At 53.0% G+C, this 22,634-nt stretch overlaps 1 protein-coding gene across 5 annotated transcripts; it reads left to right on the top strand.

Moving 5' to 3' along the window:
- Positions 1-314: 314 nt before the first annotated feature.
- On the top strand, positions 315-22,607 carry ARAP3 (ArfGAP with RhoGAP domain, ankyrin repeat and PH domain 3). Of its 5 annotated transcripts, none has more exons than XM_059698694.1 (33): positions 315-413; positions 1,973-2,512; positions 2,628-2,689; positions 2,791-2,902; positions 6,089-6,292; positions 6,419-6,488; positions 6,729-6,849; positions 6,939-7,123; positions 7,210-7,316; positions 7,562-7,761; positions 7,857-7,942; positions 8,083-8,265; positions 8,431-8,566; positions 9,155-9,271; positions 9,678-9,825; positions 9,933-10,035; positions 12,167-12,386; positions 13,080-13,143; positions 13,351-13,514; positions 15,414-15,626; positions 15,893-15,998; positions 16,886-17,033; positions 17,310-17,378; positions 18,109-18,183; positions 18,282-18,396; positions 19,858-19,986; positions 20,066-20,199; positions 20,398-20,480; positions 20,577-20,612; positions 20,717-20,780; positions 20,881-21,018; positions 21,217-21,255; positions 21,729-22,607. In XM_059698694.1, the coding sequence occupies exons 2-33, from the start codon at positions 1,989-1,991 to the stop codon at positions 22,203-22,205; spliced, it is 4,632 nt and encodes a 1,543-aa protein (XP_059554677.1). In that variant the 5' UTR covers positions 315-413; positions 1,973-1,988; the 3' UTR covers positions 22,206-22,607. The 5 variants fall into 5 exon arrangements, with proteins under 5 accessions (XP_059554677.1, XP_059554676.1, XP_059554678.1 ...); XM_059698695.1 differs by lacking the exon at positions 315-413 and adding an exon at positions 683-1,113 and having other exon boundaries at positions 2,004-2,512; XM_059698696.1 differs by lacking the exon at positions 315-413 and adding an exon at positions 683-1,153 and having other exon boundaries at positions 2,004-2,512.
- The last annotated feature ends 27 nt before the right edge of the window (positions 22,608-22,634 follow it).

Raw genomic sequence — 22,634 nt, 5'->3', positions numbered from 1 at the left:
CCCTGGAGGTTGAGGGCCCGACCCCTCTCCCCTCTCCCGATAGGACAGGGCGGGGGTGCACAGCCGTCCAGCGCAGCGCTGTCCCGTTCCCTCTGGTTCTTTCCCTGTTCCCGCTGTGTTCTGCTCGCTGCCCCTTTGTTCTGGCCTCCAGCCCTGTTTCGGCCCCTTTCCCGGCCCCCAGGAGGGCAGAGTGGGCCAGTCCCGAGATAAGCGCCTCGGTTGGGTAAGGAGCCCAAAGCTTTAGAGGCCGGCGCTTGCACAAGGAGTGGCCGGGGCCCTGCGGGGGGAACGGCGGGCGGGGCGGGGCCGGGCCCGTCGGGGGAGCGCGGACGGAGGCGGGGCCGGCGCGGCGGGACCCTGAGCCTCGGACAGCCCGGCGGGCACCGGGCAGCGGACGGCGGCCGCGCAGTGAGGTGAGGACCCCCGCGCCCCCGGGCCCCTGCAGCCCAGACTCCTCCCCATCACCTCCTCGAGGGCCTTCGTGGGAACCCAAGCCCCCACTGCGCTGGCGGCCGTCCCCCACCCCTCCGGGCCGCGACCCGCCCCTCCCTGCGGGCGCCCTCCTTGCCCCCTCCCTCCTTGCCCCCTCCCTAGTCGCAGCCCGCGCAGCCCCGAGCTGCCCGGCCCGCCCCCGGCACTCCTGCCCCGCGCACCTCCTGGTTCCCAGTCCCGTGCCCTCCGCCCGGCCTGAGTCACCGGGAAACTGGGCTCTGAGTCAGGGCCGGGGGCCCTGGCTTGGAGATGGGCCCAGCCACTGAGAGGCAGAGCAGCCAGAACTGATGCTGGGGCAGAGGGAGTCCTGAGGACTCCGCATGAGAGAAACAGGGCGAGACAGAAACCTGGAGTCAGAGGTGGCTAGAGACACAGTTGCAACTAAATAGTTAAAACTAGAGACGGAGGCAAGGAGAGGCTTAGAGAGCAAATCCAGGAGAGGGGCAGGGATTTGGAGGTCGGGACGGGAGTGGGCTGGGTTAGAGACAGGGACAGGGCAGAGATAAAAGTCAGGGGAGACAGAATCAGAGGTAGGTCCATAGAATAGACCAGGGTCAAGGTGAGGCTGGAGGCCTGAGCCACGGCATAGGCAGGGAAAAGGAAGGCGTGGAGAAAGCAGAGGTAAGGGGATGCCATTTCACACCGCTGTGCCGCCTGCAGGGTGAGTGCTGACTTGTGCGCATGCACTATGTGTGAACGCACTGCAGGGGAGTGGAGAGTAAGAGCCTGGAGTACCCCTGGGCCCTCATCTCTCTGGCCCGGTTCTCCACCCCATCCCCAAGCTGCCCAGGACCAGGATCCCACATGCTGGGACTAGTTAAGGCTCTCTTGGCAGCCTGACCAAGGCAGACAGGATGTGTGGGTGGCCAGGGCTGGAGGGACAGGAAGGAAGTCTGAGCTGAGACAATAGGTGGAAGGGGAGGAACTGGGAATGACCAGGATCAGGATGGCTGAGCTGTACCTCAGCTCTGGAAACCAGTGGGACTGGGATCTGCACTCCTCCTGTGCCACACTGCCCCTGTCCCCACCTGATGCCACAGCAGGATCAGGCCACATCAGGGCCCCGCGCCCCCCCCCCCCCATTCCACTCCACTCCATCCCTGAGGGTTCTCGCATCTCGTCCTGTACTTACCTGGTTGGCTGTGCAGTCATGCAGGGCAGAGCTTTGACCTAGACCCGGGGTGGGCAGGAGCTTGGGGGCCAACACTAACACGTGCTTGCTATGAGCCTGGGGCAAGCCTCTCTCCCTCTCTCCCTTTCGGGGCCTCAGTTTCCTCGTCTGCAAATGACGGGATTCTCCTATAATAATAAGAAAGCCCCTTCTGATGTCCTGGGATAGCTCTGCTCCAGATGGCAGGCCTCTGGTTCGTTTTCTTTGGAGGAAGACTGGAGTCTGGTATCCCCATCCAGGCCTCAGACTTTGAGAGAGGGAGGGGGAATCTCAGCCTGAGCCCTCCCTTCCCCCTGCCCGTCCCCCCAGCAATGGCCTGAGCCCCATGGCTGCCCCTCAGGACCTGGACATCGCAGTGTGGCTGGCCACGGTGCACCTGGAGCAGTATGCAGACACGTTCCGGAGGCATGGCATGGCGACGGCAGGTGCAGCCCGGGGCCTGGGCCACGAGGAGCTGAAGCAGCTGGGCATCTGCGCCACAGGGCACCGGAAACGCATCTTGCGCCTGCTGCAGACAGGCGCTGCCGAGGGCTCCCCAGATCCCCAACTGGATAGAGCCATGGAGCCATCCTCCAGCCCAGCTCCCCAAGCTCAGCCCTCCAAGCCTGTGCCCAAGCCCAGGACAGTATTTGGCGGGCTCAGTGGCCCCACTACCACCCAGAGGCCTGGGTTGAGCCCAGCCCTCTTGAGACCAGAAGTGCCCAGGAGCCCAGAGTCCAGTCCAAGGTCCCTTCCTCTTCCCACCACCTCCTCTGAGCAGCCTTCAGCCTTAAATACTGTGGAGATGATGCCCAATGCCATCTACTTCGGCCTGGACTTAAGAGGCGGGGCACAGACAGCTCAGGACACGTGAGTGGGGTTGCAGTCCCTGGGGATTGATGCTGGGGAGGGGCAGAGAGGGGCAGGTATGAGGGCTTGTCCTTCCTTCTCTTTCCCTTAATGACCACTAGACCTTTCCCCTCAGGGCCCCAGACAACTCCCAGACACCTGCCCCCACCCCTGCCCTCAGGCCCACCACAGGCACAGGTAGGTGGGTTATCATGGGCAGGGGGAGAGGGCCAGTGCCCTTCAGGATCTCAGACACCGCCACCTGATCTCCTCTTTCTGTCTCCCCCTCCTCCCGTCAGTGCACATCATGGATCCGGGTTGCCTATACTATGGTGTCCAGCCTGTGGGGGTCCCAGGGGCACCCAACAGAAGAGAAGGCAGAGGTGTCTGTCAGGACAGGGCTGAACACAGGTGAGTAGTCAGTAGGGCGATGAGGGCAGGAAGTGGGGAAGCTTGAAGAGCTGGTGCGGCGGCCATGGATCTAGTTATTCATGAGATGTGCATGAATGCCCACTGTCCACAAGCCAGTGGGTCTGTATCTGTATCTCCACCACAGACAGGCTCCAATGCAGGACGAATATAACAGACCTAGTCCCTGCTTCAGGCAGCTTGAGACTCAGTGGTGCAGACAGGAAATAAAACAAGTTGACAAATGGACATATCATTTAAAATAGGGAGCAGTGCATGCCCTGGCTGGTGTGGCTCAGTTGGTTGGAGCATCGTCCCGTATACCTTCAGGACATGTACACCTTCAGGACACGTACACCTTCAGGACGCCTGTGAGAGGCCATGTGCCCAGGGGCACAGGCGCTGAGACCAGGCCAGCTGGGGCAGAATGGGCTAAGGAGGGAGGAGTGGGAGGAGAAAGTGTCAGAGAGGTGAAAGGGGTCAGATGGGCCAGGACCTTGTAGGGACTTTTGATGTTACTCTAAGTGAAATGGGAAGCCACTGGAAGGGTTTGACTTTCAGAATCCCTCTGGTTGCTGTGCTGGGAATGGTCTGTAGGGGGCAAAAGAGGAGATGCAGAGACACCCTTAGGAGGTTACTGCAGTGACCTAGTGAGACATCTCAGAGGCAGTGGAGAGAAGTGGTTGGGTTTTGGTTATAATTTGAAGGCCAACTGTCCTAGTAAATTAGGGTGTGAAAGGAAAAAAAGAGAGCTTTTAAGAATGACTCGAAGGGTTTCAGTCTGAGTCTGTACTGCCCCATGCCACTAACCACATGTGGCTACTGACCAAATGTGGCCAGCCTGGAGTGAGATGTGATAGTAAAACAACTACCAAATTTCAAAGACTTAGTACCAAAAAAAAAAAAAAAAGCAATACTAGATGAAATAACAGACATAGGTATAAATTATTTTAATAATTTTTATACTGGTGGCATATTAAAATGTTAATGTTTTTGGCATTTTGGGTTTAATAAAATGTATTATTAAAATTAATTTCACCTCTCTCTTTTTTTTCAATCCTCACCCAAGGATATTTTTTCCATTGATTTCTACAGAGAGAGTGGAAGGGAGGGGGGAAGACTGGGAGAGAAACATTAACATGAGAGAGACACATTGATTGGTTGCCTCCGCACACCCCTACTGGGCTGGGGAACCTGCAACAGAGGTACATGCCCTTGACCAGGAATCGAACCCCAGACCCTTGGATCAGCAGGCCAACGCTCTAACCATTGAGCAACCAACTGGTCAGAGCTCACCTGCTTACTTTTATTATTTAATGTGACTACTAGAAAATTTAAAATGATGTACTTTGTGCTTTTATATTGACTTCTGTTAGACAGTGCTGTTCTGAGCAACTGAAAATTCCCGGAGTTGCTCTGGTCTGAGATGGGGAGGACTGGAGGTTAGGTTAGGAGTTCAGTGATGGATGTGTTAAATTTGAGGTGTATATTATACACCCAAGAGAGGATGACAAACAGGCCACTGGATATGCAAGTCTGAAGCTTGGGGGAGAGGTCTGAGCTGGAGATCTAAATCTGTGAGCTGTGAGCGTTTAGATGCGTGTGTGTAGCTGTGAATGAGTGTCTACAGAGCAGAGGACCGAACTCAGCATCCTGGCAGACTTCAATGTCAAGAGGTTTGGGAGAAGAGGAAGAATCAGCAAAACTGAAAATAAATGGCTAGTGAAGGAGAAGAAAAAGCTGGAGAATGATGTAGGGGCCAAGTGAAGGACATATGTGTAATGAGGAGGGAGAGAGCAGCTGTGTTAACTGCTGCTGAGAGTAGTGAGTGAGATGAGGACTGAGAACTGACCTCTGGAGTTGGGGTTGGTCAGAGTGGACTCAAGAAAGAGTGGAAGGAGTTGGAAAGGTATAGATAACATTCTTTAGAGTTTTTCTGCAAAGAGCAGAGAGTTGGAGTGGCTGTTAATAGTGGAAGTGGGGTCAAGAAAGGTTTTTTTATGGGCAGGAATGTTACGTGTGTTGTAGGTGAAGAGGAATGGTCTGGTAGAGAGGGAAAATTAGTTGATGTAGGGGGAGAAAGTCTGGGGTAATGTCCTTGTGTAGGTGAGAGGAGTAGAATCAAGGACATAGAGGAGAGACTGGCTTTAGACAGGGTTGTTTATTATGGTAACAGGAGGAAATCTGAGTATGTGTGAAATTGGGTAGAGGTGGTGCTGGGAGTCTGGGAGTTCTTGTCTGATTGCTTCAATTCCTCAGGAAAGTAGGAAACAAATTGGTAGAGGAATGGTCTTCAACCTTAGCGGTGCGATAGCCTAGGGAACTTTGAAAACTACAGATGCCTGGGCCCCGATCTCAGGAGTTCAAATTTAAGTCTCTGGCATGGGGCCCATATTCCGGTATTTTTAAGTTTTCCAAGTGATTTTGTGCTGCTGAGCTTAAGAACCACTGAAAGGTGACAGAAAATAGTAGAGGACTTTCTGATAAGATGGTATAAGCAAAGTCCTGAGGATGAGAAAAGGCAGCCCAACGAAGCACCTTCTGAGGAGAGGGAACAGCATGTGCAAAGGCTCTGAGAGAGGGAGGAGGAGGAGGCTAATCTGTAGTAAGCAAAGGTGAGGGTGATGCAAGGTGAGGTCAGGGGAGTAGCCATGGGTCTCAATGCCCAAGGTCTTCCAGCCCAGGGTAAGGAATTTGAATTTATCCTAAGTGCCAAGTGGGAAGTGATTACAGGGTTTCATGCAGGGGAGTGAAATGATCTCATTTGTATTTTTTAAAGAGCAATCTGGTGGTGCTGGGAAAATGGATGTGGGAGGGAGGGCCGGAGTGGAAACAGGTGACCCGTTAAGCAATTACATCACTCCGGTGAGAACTGATGGGAACTTGATTTAGGGAGACAAAGTCAAGAACTTTTTGGAGAAAGAGCCTATAAAATGTATTGATTAGATATAAGCAACCATGACAGGGAGCCATCTACTAGTGGCAGAGGAGAGGGACTGAAATTTTCCCAAGGAAAAGTTCAAGTGTGCTCACGGAAGAAGGTCCAGGCTGATTGGGTGCCCAGCCTCCCTGTTTCCCCGTTTGAAAAGCAGATCCAGTACCTGCCAGGCATTCTACTAGGTGCTATGGGTGGGGGTGTTCAGGGAACTGGGCCTAATGTGTGTCCCTCTCTGTCTTGGCCCCCACAAGGCTCAGCAGGCAGGATCTGGAAACACGGGAGGATGCCGGCTATGCCAGCCTTGAGCTGCCCGGGGATTCCGCCCTCTCGCTGCCCACCCTGAACACAGAGGAGACCAGTGATGACCTCATCTCACCCTATGCCAGCTTCTCCTCCACGGCAGACCGCCCCATGCCCCTGCTCAGTGGCTGGCTAGACAAGCTCTCCCCTCAGGGGTGGGACTGCTGGGAAGAGAAGGGGAGGGAGGCTGCTGGTGGGGTGGGGGTCAGGTCCCAGTGCTCCTAGGAGCCGAGAGGATGCAGCTTCCACCACTCACTGATCTTGGCCCCTCCCTTCTCTAGAAACTACGTCTTCCAGAGGCGCTTTGTGCAGTTCAATGGGAGGAGTCTGATGTACTTTGGCAATGACAAGGTGGGGCCCAGGGGGTGCTGCATGGGGCCTGGGAGACGGGGAGGAGAGGGGGCGCTGAGGGAGGCTCAGGATCGGAAGGCAGTCACTGCATGACTGATGTCAGCATCTAAAGAAGCCAGGTTAGCAGCTGTACTCCACTGCTGTGGAACGAGTGCTAGACTCATTAAAAGTTGGTGTGGCCCCTGCTGTCAGCACACATGACTGAGTTCCTGCCTGTGTGTCATTGGGCTATCTCTCCAGGACCCCTTCCCCAAGGGTGTGATCCCCCTGTCCGCCATTGAGATGACCCGCAGCAGCAAAGACAACAAATTCCAGGTCATCACCAGCCAGAGGGTATTTGTGTTCCGCACGGAGAGCGAGGGTGAGGGCCAGGGCCCCCTGGGTCAGGGCAGGGGTGGGGAGGCCATGTGAGCACCGGGCCCACTGGCCTGCTTTCCTGTCCCCCACCAGCTCAGCGGGACACTTGGTGCTCCACGCTGCAATCCTGCCTGAAAGAGCAGCGTCTCCTGGGCCACCCCCGGGCCCCCCAGCTGCCCCGACCCCTGCGCACGGGCACGCTGGAGCTGCGTGGACACAAGGCCAAGGTGTTTGCGGCCTTGAGCCCTGGAGAGTTGGCGCTGTACAAGAGTGAGCAGGTGAGAAGGGCTGGCCTGGGCCGAGGGGCCTGGCTTACCCCATAGGGAGCCTCACTGCACCCCCCCCCTCCCCCCGACCCCGCCAGGCCTTCTCCCTGGGCATCGGGATCTGCTTCATTGAACTGCAAGGGTGCAGTGTCCGGGAGACCAAGAGTCGCAGCTTCGACCTGCTCACGCCCCATCGCTGCTTCAGGTGGGGCCCGGACTGGCAGGAGGCAAGGCTGGGGGAGAGACTTTTGAGGGAGGCACCGGGGCGAAGAGGTCGGGAGGCCGCCTCAGTGGGATGTCAGTGGGTGGGCCCTGATGGGAGTCCAGAGAGCAGGGTCAAGGCTGTTAGGAGGATCTGGGCTGACCTGTGTGGTTCCGGTAGGAATGGCCAGTGGGCTGCGGCATGTGGGGAGGGTGTCCATGCCCACAGACTGGCTGTCCACCCCTCAGCTTCACAGCCGAGTCTGGGGGCGCTCGGCAGAGCTGGGCGGCCGCTCTACAGGAAGCAGTAACCGAGACCCTGTCGGACTACGAGGTGGCTGAGAAGATCTGGTCCAATCGGGCAAACCTGCACTGTGCGGACTGTGGGGCCTCCCGCCCAGACTGGGCTGCTGTCAACCTGGGAGTAGTGATCTGCAAGCAGTGTGCAGGTGAGGCCCCCAGCCTTTCGCTGAAAGGGGAAGAGGCGGGGGCGGGGCGGGAGGGCTCAGGGTGCCCATGCCACATGCTCCTCACACTCTAACAGGTCAGCACCGGGCTCTGGGTTCCGGGATCTCCAAGGTGCAGAGTTTGAAGCTGGACACAAGTGTCTGGAGTAATGAGATAGTGCAGGTGAGGAGTCTGAAGAGGGAGAAAATGGGGAAGGAAGGAGAACGTTTTAAAAAGGCTTGGACCCACCTTGGGCACAGGATTGGAAAGTCTAGGGACCCTTGAATTCCCATCACTTGCCTCTGCCCCTTGTCATCCTGCAGCTGTTCATTGTCTTGGGAAATGATCGTGCCAACCGCTTCTGGGCAGGGGCCCTACCCCCGGGTGAGAGGATAAATCCAGATACAACCCCAGGCCCACGGGGAGAGTTCATCTCCCGGAAGTACCGGCTGGGTCTCTTCCGGAAGCCCCACCCTCAGCATCCAGATCACAGCCAGCTTCTCCAGGTAGGAGGGGTGGGTTGGGGCTGATGGGGAGGGGGAAAGCAGTCTCTGAGTTGAAAAGCCTAGACTTGGCGGGGGGGGGGGGGGGCTGCTTTTGGTGACCAGTAGTCTGTCCCCAGGGCTCTCAGATTGGGTCTCGGGGCTGACAGAATCCCTGCCCTCCTGCAGGCACTGTGTGCAGCGGTGGCAGGACCCAACCTGCTGAAGAACATGACCCAGCTTCTCTGTGTCGAGGCCTCTGAGGGTGAGGAGCCCTGGTCTCCCTCAGCCCTTGATGGCAGTTTCCCTGGTCTCCTGCCCCCAGGTAATCCCCTCAACAATTCTCAGCCCCAACCTGTGCCTAGGTTCTTCTAAGGTGCTGCAATCCCCCCCCCAACCCCCCCTCCCCAAGTCCATCGCAATGGCCTAGCTAGAATCCCCTGGGTCTGTTTCTGATGTCATGAAAGGACCTGATGCTGGCCACTGCCTGGGGTGTGGCTCTGGATGTTTGAAGTGATAGTGCTGTCTACTCCTGACAGGGTTAACCCATAGGCCAGGTCTCATTTCCCTGGGGGCAGTCTGCTCATAGAAATGGTCAGCTACAGCTGCTGGGCTCCAGTGGGCAGGCCAGAGGGGCTGAGACCCTTACAGATGATCCGTGCTCTGAGGCCTCCACCAGGACTGACTACCTGGTAGACTGTTTAGTGAGGAGAAGAGTGGGCTGGGTTAGAGGGCTCATCCCACCCTCTTTTCTAATTTGAGTAGTGAGTGGTTCAGCCCAACTGGGCTCTACTGAGCCATGCTGCCAGTGGAGTTCGGTTCCACTCTCTTCCTCAACTCAATCCCTTCCCTGAGGGGCTCAGACCATCCCATTGTACTGGTCTGACCTGACCACTGCTCCTTCCCCTTACAGACCCCTCCCTTGACGTGTACAATGAGGTGGTGGTGCCTGCCACTTACAGCAGCTTCCTGTACTGTGGTCCCATCAGCAACAAAGCTGGACCCCCACCTGCTCGCAGGGGCCGGGATGGTAAGCGGGGAGCCAAGGGATTGGAGGAGGAGAAACCAGGATGGGAGACAGGGAGAAGAGGGCTGGGATGGGAAAGTGGGGTCATGCCCAGGACTGCGCTGGGTGCAGGGGGTAAGAGAGGAACTATGCCTGGTGGCAGCATTGTGCTTTGAAGTCAGACGGTCAGGGTCAAATCTCAGCTCTGCTACTTCCTACCCATGAGATGGGCCAGCTACGCAAACTCTGAGCCTCAGTTTCCCCATCTATAAACTAGGAGCGAATATAATACCCATCTCATAGGGTTGTTGCGAAGATTGCGTGAGATCGTACGTGGCCAGAGGCTTGGCATAGAATAAAGGTCTAGTAAAGGAATTCTGACAGTGGAGACAGGGGTCCTCTGCCTGCTGACCATCAGCTTTCCCCTTAGCTCCTTCCCGACTGTGGTGCGTGCTGGGAGCGGCTCTGGAAATGTTTGTGTCAGAAACCAGCCCTGAACCCCTCAGCCTCATCCAGCCCCAGGATGTTGTATGTTTGGGTGTGAGCCCTCCACCTACTGACTCAGGTGACCTTGACAGGTAACAGCCCGCCATACTCACTGAGCTCCCCTTTTCCCTTCCTGATCCCAAGCCTGAAGCCACCTCCTTGGACCCCATTCTCTTCCCTGACCTCACCTTCTTTCCAGGTTCCCCTTTTCCTTTGAGCTCATCCTCACCGGGGGGAGGATCCAGCATTTTGGCACCGATGGAGCTGACAGTCTGGAGGCCTGGGTCAGTGCCGTGAGCAAGGTGAGACAGCGGAGACCCCTCCCTGACAGCTCATGGTTTTCCTGGCTGCACTTGCCCCCATCCTATCCTCTCTGTTCCTGTAGCCTCTCCTACCTCTTCCTTTAACAGTGAAGGTGACTGAGCATGTATTCTGTGCCAGGGCCTGGGGTAAGCACTGCCCACTCAATATCTCATTTAATTTTCACAACAACCCTCAGAGGTAAGGATTATTAATATTTCACACATAAAGAAACTGAGTCTCAGAGGTTATAAAGTCACGTGGTCAAGGTCACAGAACTAGAAGGCAGCAGAGCATCAGGCCTCTGTCCCCAAAGCTCATGGCCCAAACCTCCCTGTGCTGGGTCTCTTCCCGCAGAGAAGCTGCCCTTGCCTCTCACTTCTTCCTCCCACCCTCTAGGTCCTGAGGCTGCCTTAACCTGGCCCAGCTTCTCCATTGCCAGGCAAACCCATCTCTCTCCATCCTGCACCCTCCCCCTGGAATTAAAAGTTCAGATTCCGGAGTCAGACATCCTGGGAACTGAGTCCTCCGTCTCTCAGCCCTGTGAGCTTTTCCATAAGGGTAGAGTGGGTATAAAAGGCCCACCCTGTAAGGCTAAGAATGAGAGACACGTGAGGCTCATTCTCTGTATCGTGTTACTATTTCACCGTCTGTGGGTGCTGAAATAGTAATGGTGATAATGAAGACAGTCATTCCCTTCCTTACGCAGCTTTTCCCTCAGCCCTGTTCCACCCTCAGTTTAGCATCAATTCAAAAAGTCCTGTGCCCTATCATTCCTCAATCCCTTGCTGCCTTCCTCTGCCATACTCTTCTTTAAAAAAAAAAAATTTTTTTTTATTGATTTTAGAGAGGAAGAGAGAGGGATAGAGTGATTGAAACATCAATGATGAGAGAGAATCAAAAATCAACTGCCTCCTATCAAGCCTGCAACCTGGGCTTATGCTCTGACCAGGAATTGAACCGTGACCTCCTGGTTCATAGGTTGACACTCAACCACCAGGCCATGCCGGCTGGGCTGCCATACTCTTCTAATCTTCTGCCCTGTGGGTGGCCAGTGACTTCCCATTGTCAAGGTCCAAGGGCTTCCTCCTGGCCACCCCAGGTCATATCTGCAGCATCTGACACTTATCTGACCCCATTCTCTTGTCCCCCTGTAACTCCTCACACCAAGAAATTGTTCTCTGTGTCCTTTAAGGGTGTTGTCATGGCCCTACCAGCTGAGTCCAACTCTCTTATTATTACGTACACTTTCCACAAATCTAGCCCACCCTTTAGGCAGTGGTACTGCCCAACGTGTGGGCTGCAGACTGTCACTGCACTGGCCTGTGGACTCTTTGTTATGGCCCGTGACAGCACAAGCACAGAACTTGAGAGTTAGCTTTCATAACCATTTGACAGAGTGACTTTATGTGTGGAATTTCATTATAAAATTGGCAGCTTAAATGTTGTATGTACTTCTTTTTTCATTTAATTTTTCTAGTAATCATTTTTATTGTTTTTTATTAAAGTATTTGTTAGTGACAGTTTGGAAATATTTTTTTGGTAAATTTTCTCTGTTGTCGAGAGTATTACAGATGTCCCCCATTACTCTCCTCCACCGGGCTCCGCCCCACCCCAGGCCTTCACACTCTGTTGTCTGTGTTCATGGGTTATGCATATATGGGAAATTAAAATAAAAGAAAAAACTTCCTGTTCCTTTACTACGGGTTGTTTGAAAAGCACTACTTCAGGTCCACCTCAAATAGTTCTTTGTCCACGAAGCCTCTCCCAGCCCCTTTGTGTGATGGGACCTCCCAAGGCATCAAGACTCTTCCCTTACAGCGTTTCGGCTCCCCATTCTTTCTCACCCCTACATCCCAAGTAAGGGCATAAGGCTGTCACACAGGGGTCTTCTCTGTGTTGGTTGGAGCGAATTAAATTGAACTGAATTTCTTTCCTGTCTTTCTCCATCCATCTCTGTCTTCTCCTTGGGCCTTTCCTTCACTCCCTCCCCATCCCTTTTCATTACCCTCTTTCTTTTGCTTTCTCTTCATGTCCTTCTCTGTCTTTCCCTGGCCCTCTCACTCTCTCTCCCCCACCTCTTGTCTCTTTCCCCATCTTCCTCTCCCCCCATGTCCTCCTCCTGCTTCACAGTGGTTCGCCCCGCTGAGCTGTCACCAGCTGTTAGGCCGTGGGCTGGTGCGGCTGGGCCGCCTGTGGCTGCGGTCCCCCTCCTACACAGCCCTGGCTCCTGGCCTCTGGCTGTCAGGGTTTGGACTTCTTCGTGGTGACCACCTCTTCCTGTGTCCAGCACCGGGCCCTGGCCCTGCAGTCCCTGAGGACATGGTGCATCTTCGGCGGCTACAGGAGATCAGTGAGCAGGGCTGGGGATAGGGATGGAGGGTGGCCATGGAGGGGGGAAGGAATGGACCTTCCCTGTGGGAAATAGCAGAACACAATAGATTCAGACACAAGCTCTGGAGTCAAACTGCCCAGATTTAGACCCCTCACACTCTATCAATTCCTAGCTGTGTAATCTTGGACAAGTTACTTAACCTCTCTATGCCTTAGTTTCCTGATCTTTGCAACAGGCACAATAATAGGGTTGTAGTGAGTTTCAAATAAGGCGACACATGTAAAACACTTATCACAGAGCCTGGGAGGAGGCATCTCTCAAGTGTTCAGTAAATGGTATATGTTATAAATGTTATTGTTATTATCATTATTTGGAGTCACTTGCTGGTTGGGGACTGGGAGAGGGGACTGGGTACTCTCACTTTCTCCGAAAAGAGGAACAGTGTCAGATAATGTTTTAGGGCTTTGGAGATAAGAGAACTGAATTCAAGCTTAGTGTTGCCATTTTATAGCAAGTAATCAGAGGCAGTTACTTAACCTCTCTGAGCTTATGTGTCACCCGTAAAATGGGGATAATAATGTGTAACTCATAGGATTTAATGCAACATCGTTTATAAGGCTCCTAGCCTGCACCTCCGTGCCTTAAATGTTTCATAAATATTAGTCATGATGATGATGATGATGATGATAATCTCCATGATTCTCCTCCCAGGTGTAGTCTCGGCAGCTGACACCCCAGACAAGAAGGAGCATTTGGTCCTGGTGGAGACAGGAAGGTAAGCGTTGCCCCTACCCTTTGTAGAGTTCAGCCCACACCCTTGGACCACCGCCCACTTCCTGAAAGTCCCTTCCCTAGTTCAGAGGCCCTGTCTGGGTTGTGGGTTGTTGCCCCTTCTGGTGACTCTGGGAAATCTGGTCCTTGTGATTCTGGGCCTCAGCGGATCCTCTGGAGATGGCTCTGACCCAGGCCCCTTGGGTCTCAGGACCCTGTATCTGCAGGGAGAGGGCCGGCTGGACTTCTCAGCATGGAATGTGGCCATTGGGGGAGCCGCCGGTGGGGGCGGCACAGGGCTGCAGGAGCAGCAGATGAGCCGAGGTGACATCCCCATCATCGTGGATGCCTGCATCAGTTTTGTCACCCAGCATGGTGAGTGGGTACTGGTCAATACTGAGCCAGTGGGGGATGGGGAACAAGGGCACAGCCAGGGGGTGGTGATCTGCCTGTAAGCTTGGCCTCCAGAGCCTGCAGCCTGACAGCCTCTGCTCAGTGACCCTTGGCAAGCTGCTTTGCCTTTCTGAGCCTCCGTTCTCCATCTGTAAAATGGGGTTACTAACCGTCCTTGTTTTCCAGAATTGTTGTGACAGTTGATAATACCTATAAAGCACTTAGTGCAGGACCTAGCAGGTAGTAAGTGCTCCACGGTAACTGTCTGTGGGTTGTGGACATGGAGAGAGCGTGGCACTGAAATGTGACTAGAGATGTAGAACCGTGGAGAACAAAGAGGGGGCAGCTACGGGGCCAGAGCCAAGCTGTTCAGCCAAATCCTTGAAGGTCTGAACACAATTATTCTGTGTGGGAGGTTTTCCAGGCATAAAAGTTCAGCTATGTAAGTGGTTCCCAGAATTCTTTGTGAGCTTTTGGCCTCTGCTTTATTCTCCAGCCTAAGTAAGGACCCAGTAGAATCTATCTTCCGGGTGAATCCCCATTAGAAGAATGAACTCTTGAGAAGGAAAATCCACAGAAAACTAAGAAGGGCAGTAAAAGGGGGGGGGGAGGGGGGAGCACATCCATAAACCTACAAATAGTTGTGCTTACAACCAGGACAGTGACTAGTCAGCGGCTAATGACATTCTCTATGCGTTGGCAGTAGCTCCATGCAGTGACTTCCCCCACTCACAGACCCCTGTCCTCTTCTCAGCCTCTCTTATGTTCAAAGGAGGAATTAAGTCAGAGGCCCATGAAAAAGCCTGGGGAAAGAGAGTGGGTGTCCATGCCCCTTCCTCCACAGTGCCTGCACCGCCATTCATTATTCAACAGATACTTGTTGAGCTTCTCCCACATGCCATGACAATGCACAGGGAAGGTCCTATGAAGCTCAAAGACTAGCAGGAGAGATGGGTAATGGCTAAGAAAACAAATACAATCAGTTCTCATTATTGGAGATAGTTATATTCTACAAAGTGACTGCTAACACTGAGCTAATGCACACTGAATCGTTGCCCCAGGGGAAAGACAGGGTTGGGTTCCTGAGAACTTCTGGTCACATTTCCATCGACCAGTCAACACATGACCTTATTTTACGTGTGTTCCTGTTTAAAGACACTTGATTTCATATGTTTTGTCGATTTGTTAACATTAAACCCATGGCCAACAAGCACTACACCCTCTTCCTGAAGGAAGTTTATCCCACACATGTATTTTCTCCAGAAGGCACATCATAGTCTTCTTGCACTTAGGGACACTAGACAGCACATTAGCGCTACAATTGGGGGCCATTTTAAACAGGATCACACACACACACACACACACACACACACACACACACACACACACAAAGAATGCAAAAAACATGGCTCTAAGCATGCCATGAAAAGACACTTGTTTACTGTATGACACCTTAGCTGGGAATGTGTCCAACAGGCAGCTCAAATTTTTCTTTGCTCTGCGCATGTTCCCAAATGACTAAAGAAGTATCATCAGTATTGATTTGGGGGTTACAAATAACTTTTAGCAAGTAGATGAATTTGCAAATGCAGAATCTTCAAATGACTAAGGCCTGTAATGAGATTTCAGAGAGTGCTGTTTAAAAATAAAAGTGATGAGGAGGTAGAGAGATGGGGGCTGCTATGTGTGATGCATGGTTAGTTAAGGACTTTCAGAGATGAGGACTGAGCAGGGCCCTGGAAAGCAAGACCATGGAGGCAGATTTCTTCCTCTATGACCCCACCAATAGCCACAAGCCATGTAGGAGATCATGGATGGGATGCTGGGTGGGTGGTGGTGGGTCTTTGGGCAGTTGTGAGCAGAGATGCTGGCTGTTCTCAGGGCTCCGACTGGAGGGCGTATACCGGAAAGGGGGTGCTCGTGCCCGCAGCCTGCGGCTCCTGGCTGACTTCCGGCGGGATGCCCGGTCAGTGAAACTCCGACCAGGGGAGCACTTTGTGGAGGATGTCACCGACACACTAAAACGCTTCTTTCGAGAGCTCGATGACCCCGTGACCTCTGCACGGTTGTTGCCTCGATGGAGGGAGGCTGCTGGTACTTTCGAGATCCCTAAGAATTCCTCACAGGCAACCAAGGGGCAACCAGGAAGTCCACCTACCCCACCAGAATCCCTGAGGCTCCCTTGTGGGATTGAGCAGCCCCCCGCCTAATCACCCCCCCCACTGGAGGATCACCCAGGGACTCAGCTCAGGGCAAGGTGGGAAGGGGGCAGAAACACATCAATCCTGGGTTTGTTTCTCTCAAAATCCCTCGACTCTCCCTTCCTTGATCCTCTCCAACCCTCCCCTATTCCATCCCAGAGCTGCCCCAGAAGAATCAGCGCCTGGAGAAGTACAAAGAAGTGATTGGCTGCCTTCCGAGGGTCAACCGCCGCACACTAGCCACCCTCATCGGGCATCTCTATCGGTCAGTATGGCAGACCCCCTATAACCCCCTCACTGACCCTTTGTCACTTCTGCCCAAGCCCCTCGTTTACATTTCTTCATCCATCCCACGAACCGTTGTTAAGCGAAGGTATTATAGCATAAAGTTTCAGTGTGAACTCTGGAGCCAGGCAGACCTAAGCCTCAGTTTCCTCATTTGTAAAAGAAAGCGATGTAATAAATAGTATCCACCTCACTGGTGATTTGAGATTTAAGTAATATAATCCTTGTAAAATTCTTAACTACAGCACCTGGCATGTGTGTAGTAAGTATTTGGAAATAGTAAGCAGTCAACATTATTTGGATTTATTATTCTATGCCAAGCAAAGGAATATATGTAGGAGACAAAAAGAAGATGCAGATCTATCTTTGCCTGTCTACTGGGGTGACAGGTCTTTAAATGAGTCTAGGGTGAACCCCAGCTATACCGTACTAATTACATTATATCACAGGGACTGGCCAATCATGACCTGTGGGCCAAAGCCAATCCACTGCCTGTTTTGTAAAACAAGTTTTGTAAAGTCATGCCCATTCATTTATATATTTTCAATGGTTCCCTTCACACAACAACAGCAGAGTTGAGGAGTTCTGATAGACTGTATGGTCTATAAGCCTGAAATATTTACTATCTGTTCCTTTACATAATAAGTTTGCTGACCCCTACTATATTTAAAATCACCTATTCCTTGTCTGTCTCTCCCCTCGACTAGGAGCTCCTTGAGGCCAGTATTATATCTTACTCTTGCATCCCAATGTTTAACCCAGGGCCAGCACACAGTAGGAACTCATTAAGTGTTGGCTGAATGAATAGATGTGTTGATAAACGGGTGAGCACAAACTGCATTCCTTGTGACTCTCGCCCCTCTGCAGCGTGCAGAAGTGTGCGGCTCTGAACCAGATGTGCACGCGGAACCTGGCCCTGCTCTTTGCACCCAGCGTGTTCCAGACGGATGGGCGTGGGGAACACGAGGTGCGGGTGCTGCAGGAACTCATCGACGGCTATGTCTCTGTCTTTGATGTAAGCTCCCTCAACCCCTGACCCACAGTCCCTCTTCCTGAACTCTGGATCCTCTCACCCCAACAAGCCCCCAGCCCTCTGAAGGCCCTCAGCATCAGGAACCATCTCCCAGAGCCCTGGGCCCCTTTCACCCATAACCTTGCTCCTAACATCCTTGCCTGATTGGTTCTTAGCTCTTATACAGGTTCTCTGGTCATTCACATCTCTCCCTGCTCCCCTCCTTTCCCAGTACATCCCCCACCCCCATCACATACACTCTCTCTGGCTCTTCCACAGATTGACTCTGACCAGGTAGCTCAGATTGACTTGGAGGTCAGTCTTATCACCACCTGGAAGGATGTGCAGGTAACTTGTTCTGGCCTTGGCTCCTGAGTGGGCCAGGAAGGGACATCAAGATAGGAAGCTGACCTTCTGCTTCTGGACACAGGGGCAACCCAAGGAGGGAGATGTTTTGGGGAGAGGGGTTGGTTTAAGATTTGCTTCATTTATTCCTCCGTGAGGAGTCGCCATTACAGTGGTTCTCAACCTTCTGGCCCTTTAAATATAGTTCCTCATGTTGTGACCCAACCATAAAATTATTTTCGTGGCTACTTCATAACTGTAATGTTGCTACTGTTATGAATCGTCATGTAAATATCTGATATGCAGGATGGTCTTAGGCGACCCCTGTGAAAGGGTCGTTCGACCGCCAAAGGGGGTCACGACCCACAGGTTGAGAACCGCTGCTCCATTACGAATAGTGGCAGAAGCCCTTCAGTTCCACGTGTAAGAGATCCAAGGAAGAATAGCTAAGTATTCTCACAAAGGTGAGAATAGTAATAATAAACACCATAGTAAATAGATGAGGACTTATTCTATTCCAGGCACGTTAGCATCACACAACTCCATGAAGTAGGTAGTCCCATTTTTCAAATAAAGATGTGGTCCCGCCACACCTCGCCTGAGCCATTTGGGGGTGAAGGTTGGGAAGAGACTTTGGGGAGGGGGGGATGTTTATGAGACAACATGAGGAGACCTCTGGCCTTCCTTCTTTACATCCTTTGAGGTGTCCTGACTTCTTTTCCCCTCCCTTCAGCTATCCCAGGCTGGAGACCTCATCATGGAGGTTTACATAGAACAACAGCTCCCAGACAACTGTGTCACCCTTAAGGTCAGTCCTGAGGGAACAGGAGGGGAGATGAGAGGATGATGTGGGAGACGGGCAATGGCCTGACCAGCAGGGGTCCTCTGCCTTTTCCCTGACCCCAGGTGTCCCCCACACTGACTGCTGAGGAGCTGACTAACCAGGTACTGGAGATGCGGGGGACAGCAGCTGGGACTGACTTGTGGGTGACATTTGAGATTCTCGAGCATGGGGAGCTGGGTGAGTAGGACCCTGTGTGTGCATGGGGGTGGGGGTGGGGGGGTCAAACACCAACGACTTCTATGTTCCAAATACAGTAGATACTTCTCATGTACATGAGGGGACAATCTACACAGTTGGCCACTCCCTCTTTCTCAATATTCTCTCCTCTTGATTTTCATGGACCCCACAAACTCTTGGTTTCCCTTCCACCTTGAAGGAGGCTTTTCTTCCTCCTTTGCCCAGATTCCAAATGTTGGAGCAACCCAAGGCTCAATCCTGGCCCCTTTTCCTTTCTCTATCAACATTTCTCCTTGGATGAGCTCATTCATCCCCATGGCTTAAATGACATTAATAAGCTGTCCCTCCAATTTTTATCTTCGTACCAGACCCCTCTTCTGAGCTCCAGACTCACCTGTCCAACTGTTTACTTGGCACCTCCCCTTATACATCTCATAAGCCTCTCAAATTTAAAATGTCTAAGACCAAACTCAATTCCCAGCCCCCTCTCCCTAACAAAAAGTCTAGGCCATTTCCTAGTTTTCCCTAACTCAGTCAGTGGCACCACCACTCACTCAGTTATCAAGGCCAGACACTTGGGAGTCCTCTGGGACTCCTCCCTTTTCTTCATCTTCATACTCAACCCAACCAACTAGTTCAGTAGATTCTATTTGAATTTATTATGCCATCTCCACCATTGTCACCACCCTGATCAAAGTCACCATTATGTCTCTACCCCAAACATTAACCACTAAAATATACAGTCCCAGAAAGGAAATAGCTGGCCAGTATCCCATTCTTACTTCCTGACTATCCATTTTCTGCATAGCAGTCAAATGGGCATTTCAAGCATAAGTCCATTGGATCATACCATTCCCACGGTTAAAACCTTCCAATGGGTTACCATTGAGCTTAAAATTCCATTGAACTTAAAATTCAAGTTCCTTATTGTGGTCTACAAGACCTCAGACCTCATGTCACATAATTCATCCTCTCATCTACTCTATTTGTCCCAGCCACATTTTCTGTTTAGCTCCTCAAATACATCTTTCCTGACTCAGGGCTTTTGTTATTGCATTTTTGTCATGTCTGAAATCTTCCCCCTGATCTTAGCATGACTTCTTTCTAATCCTTCAGGCCTCTGAGTTTCTTCTACAAATGCGCCCCCAGAAAGGCCTTGCCTAATCACGGCATCTCAGTAGCTGCCCCGTTACTCTCTTTCAGCTTATTGTTTCTTTCAAATAATGATTTGCCTTTAATTGTTGTGTTTACTTACCTATTTACTAGCTGTGCGTTTGTGAAGGCAGGCCATGTGTTTCATGCTCACCACTGCATCCCCAAGGCCAGCACTGTGCCTGGCATAGAGTCAGTGCTAACACCAATGTCTGTGGCTGGATGGTGGAATGGATGAATGAATGAGTTGGGAGCTCCAGACTGCGGGTGGATATTCTGGTTGATACCCACTCCCACCTTGCCCCTTAGAACGGCCACTGCACCCCAAGGAAAGGGTCCTGGAGCAGGCCTTACAATGGTGCCGGCTCCCAGAGCCCTGCTCGGCCTCCTTGCTCTTGAGGAAAGTCTCCCTGGCCCAGGCCAGCTGCCTCTTCACAGGTGAGCCTCCTTCCTCAGCCCAGAACCTCGAGGCTTCTCCCCCAGGACCTCCCACCTAGTACTGCCTATTTGTACCCAGGTGTCCGGCGGGAGAGCCCAAGGGTGGGGCTCTTGCGGTGTCGAGAGGAACCGCCCCGCTTGCTGGGAAACCGCTTCCAGGAGAGGTTCTTTCTGGTTCGTGGTCGCTGCCTACTGCTGCTCAAGGAGAAGAAGGTGGGGCCCTGGGGCTATCGGGGAGGGACACTGGGTGGCTGGTTGTGAGGAGCCATGACTGCACTGACCCTATTACACCACAGCCCATAATCTCATCAATCTCACTGCTTCCCCAATGCTTCCATGACTTTTCAACCTCATGAACCCCGATCCTTCTCTCTCACCTATCAACCTCATTGACTCCGTCCATGTTCTCAGAGCTCTAAGCCAGAACGGGAGTGGTCTTTGGAAGGTGCCAAGGTCTACCTGGGGATCCGGAAGAAGCTAAAGCCTCCAACACCGTGAGTCTTCTTCCCCAGTTTTCTTTCTAGGGCCTCCCTGCCGCCACCACCCTGGTCTTTCTGATCACCACACCACTGTTCTCCTTTGCCTCTCAGGTGGGGCTTCACATTGATACTGGAGAAGATGCACCTGTGAGTACCTCCTAGCCTGGCTTCTCCTCTGGCCCAACCCTGTCCTCCATCCCTATAGCTGTGGCCTCTTTCCTGCCCCTAAATTCCCCTCTTATTACCCTCAGCTACCTGTCCTGCACTGACGAGGATGAGATGTGGGACTGGACCACCAGCATCCTCAAAGCCCAGGTGAGGGGAAGGAGAGAGTGGAGGGCTAGGTCTGTGGTCCTAGCTCTACCCCTCAGTACCTCCCATGCCCACTTGTGCCAACCTCTCCCCCTCCCTCCAGCACGATGACCAGCAGCCAGTGGTCTTACGACGCCGTTCCTCCTCAGACCTTGCCCGTCAGAAGTTTGGCACCATGCCTTTGCTACCCATCCGTGGGGATGACAGCGGGGCTACCCTTCTCTCCGCCAATCAGACTCTGGTGAGGTCCCAGCCCCACTCAAGCCCTTCTTGATCCCTGCCTGTGCCCTATCCACACTGCAGAAGGGAGTGGTGCACCTGCCAGCCTGGGCCCCCCCCCTTTGCCTTCTCTGTGCCCCTACTGCCCACCTCCTGTTGCCAGGCCTCACTGTGTCTCCGTGTCTTTCTCTCCTCGAATCCCCACCCCACCTGTGCCCAGCGGCGACTTCACAATCGGAGGACCCTGTCCATGTTCTTTGTGAGTACTGTGCCTGCTCCAGCGGTACCTGTCAGCGCTGTGTTCCTCTGTGCTGCCTGAGCTGGTGTGCTCCCTGTATTTGTCTCCGCAGGCCACGTGTGTTTGTGTTTGTGTGTGTGTGTGTAAGAGAGAAAAAGAGTAAGTGAGAGAGTGCTGGGCCAGGAAAAGTAAAGAAAATGAGGGATGGTGAGGAAAGGGGGGAGTGGTTCAGGACCTGAGAAACAGAAAGAAAGGTGAATGCATTTCAGAGTTAGACAGACCAGGGTTCAAGCCCCAGCTCTGCCATTTGGCAGCTCAGCCCCCTGTACCTCAGTTCACTCACCTTCAGTGTAACCCCATTATACAGAGTTGTTTTGATACCATATCTGCCAAGTATTCTGCAGCATCTAGCTGAGAGCAAGAGCTCAATAAGTGATAATGATGAATAACCCAGTAACTCTAACTCTGCCTCCTGCCAACCCATTCCCATCCAGCCGATGAAGTCATCTCAGGGGTCTGTAGAGGAGCAAGAGGAACTGGAGGAGCCTGTGTATGAGGAGCCAGTGTATGAAGAAGTGGGGGCCTTCCCGGAGCTGACCAAGGACACCTCCACCTCCTTCTTCACCATGAGGGAGCAGACAGCCAAGTCAGAGACCCCCCTCACCAGCCAGAGACCCTCTGATCAACCCCTTCTCTCCAAGGCAGGCCAGGAGGAGAGGCCACCGGAGCCCCCTCCAGGTCCCCCTTCAAAGAACAGCCCGCAGGCACAATCGTCCTTGGAGGAGCAACTGTTCCAGGAGCTCAGCAGCCTCATCCTGAGGAAGGGGGAAACCACCATAGACCTGGGCAGCCCCTCCCAGCCCTCCAGTCCCCAGCCCCTGAGCCCCAACAACCATCCGACACAGACACCTGGCTTCCCCACCCCACCTCCCTGCACTTCCAGTCTACCCTCCAGCCAGCCCCTCACATGACCAGCAGTCCGAGGGAGTACCTAACCAAAAGACCAAGCTCTCACCTTGGCAGGCACTGTTGGGAGCTTCCTCTGCCCTGGCTGGAAAGACTGTAGGCTCCAGTGTGGTGCTATGGAAGCAGCACAGGAACTGAGGGCTCCAGAGGCTGTGTCCTGCCCGGAGAGGGGCAGGTCATGGCTTCCCTCTGGGCCTCTGCTCACTTGTCTGTACCATGAAGCAACTGAAAGAAGTAGAGCAGCGAACGTCAAACTGTTTCTCAGAGCTGCAGGCCCCACATAATTTTCTTCAACAAGGGCAACTCCTGCTTTATCTATTTGATATGTTGGGGTTCTGTGAGAGATTTGGGGTTTGAAAAGAATGGTCTTAAGCATTAAATTAAAAAAAAAAGATCTGGAAGCCAGAGATCTGAATGATCCTCCAAGTCTGTCC

Source organism: Myotis daubentonii, chromosome 5 (genome assembly GCF_963259705.1).
Source record: "Myotis daubentonii chromosome 5, mMyoDau2.1, whole genome shotgun sequence".
In the NCBI taxonomy this organism is placed as follows: Eukaryota; Metazoa; Chordata; class Mammalia; order Chiroptera; family Vespertilionidae; genus Myotis; species Myotis daubentonii.
Note: the sequence above shows the minus strand (reverse complement) of the source record. Positions and strands in the feature narration are given on the sequence as shown.

Bases quoted from the DNA above. Each gene is read 5' to 3' on its own strand.
- ARAP3 (XM_059698692.1), top strand. From the start codon at position 1,122: ATGCCATTTCACACCGCTGTGCCGCCTGCAGG. The intron at 17,379-18,108 runs GTAACTTGTTCT...CCCTCCCTTCAG, and splicing joins CCACCTGGAAGGATGTGCAG to CTATCCCAGGCTGGAGACCT. The intron at 20,481-20,576 runs GTGAGTCTTCTT...TTTGCCTCTCAG, and splicing joins AAGCTAAAGCCTCCAACACC to GTGGGGCTTCACATTGATAC.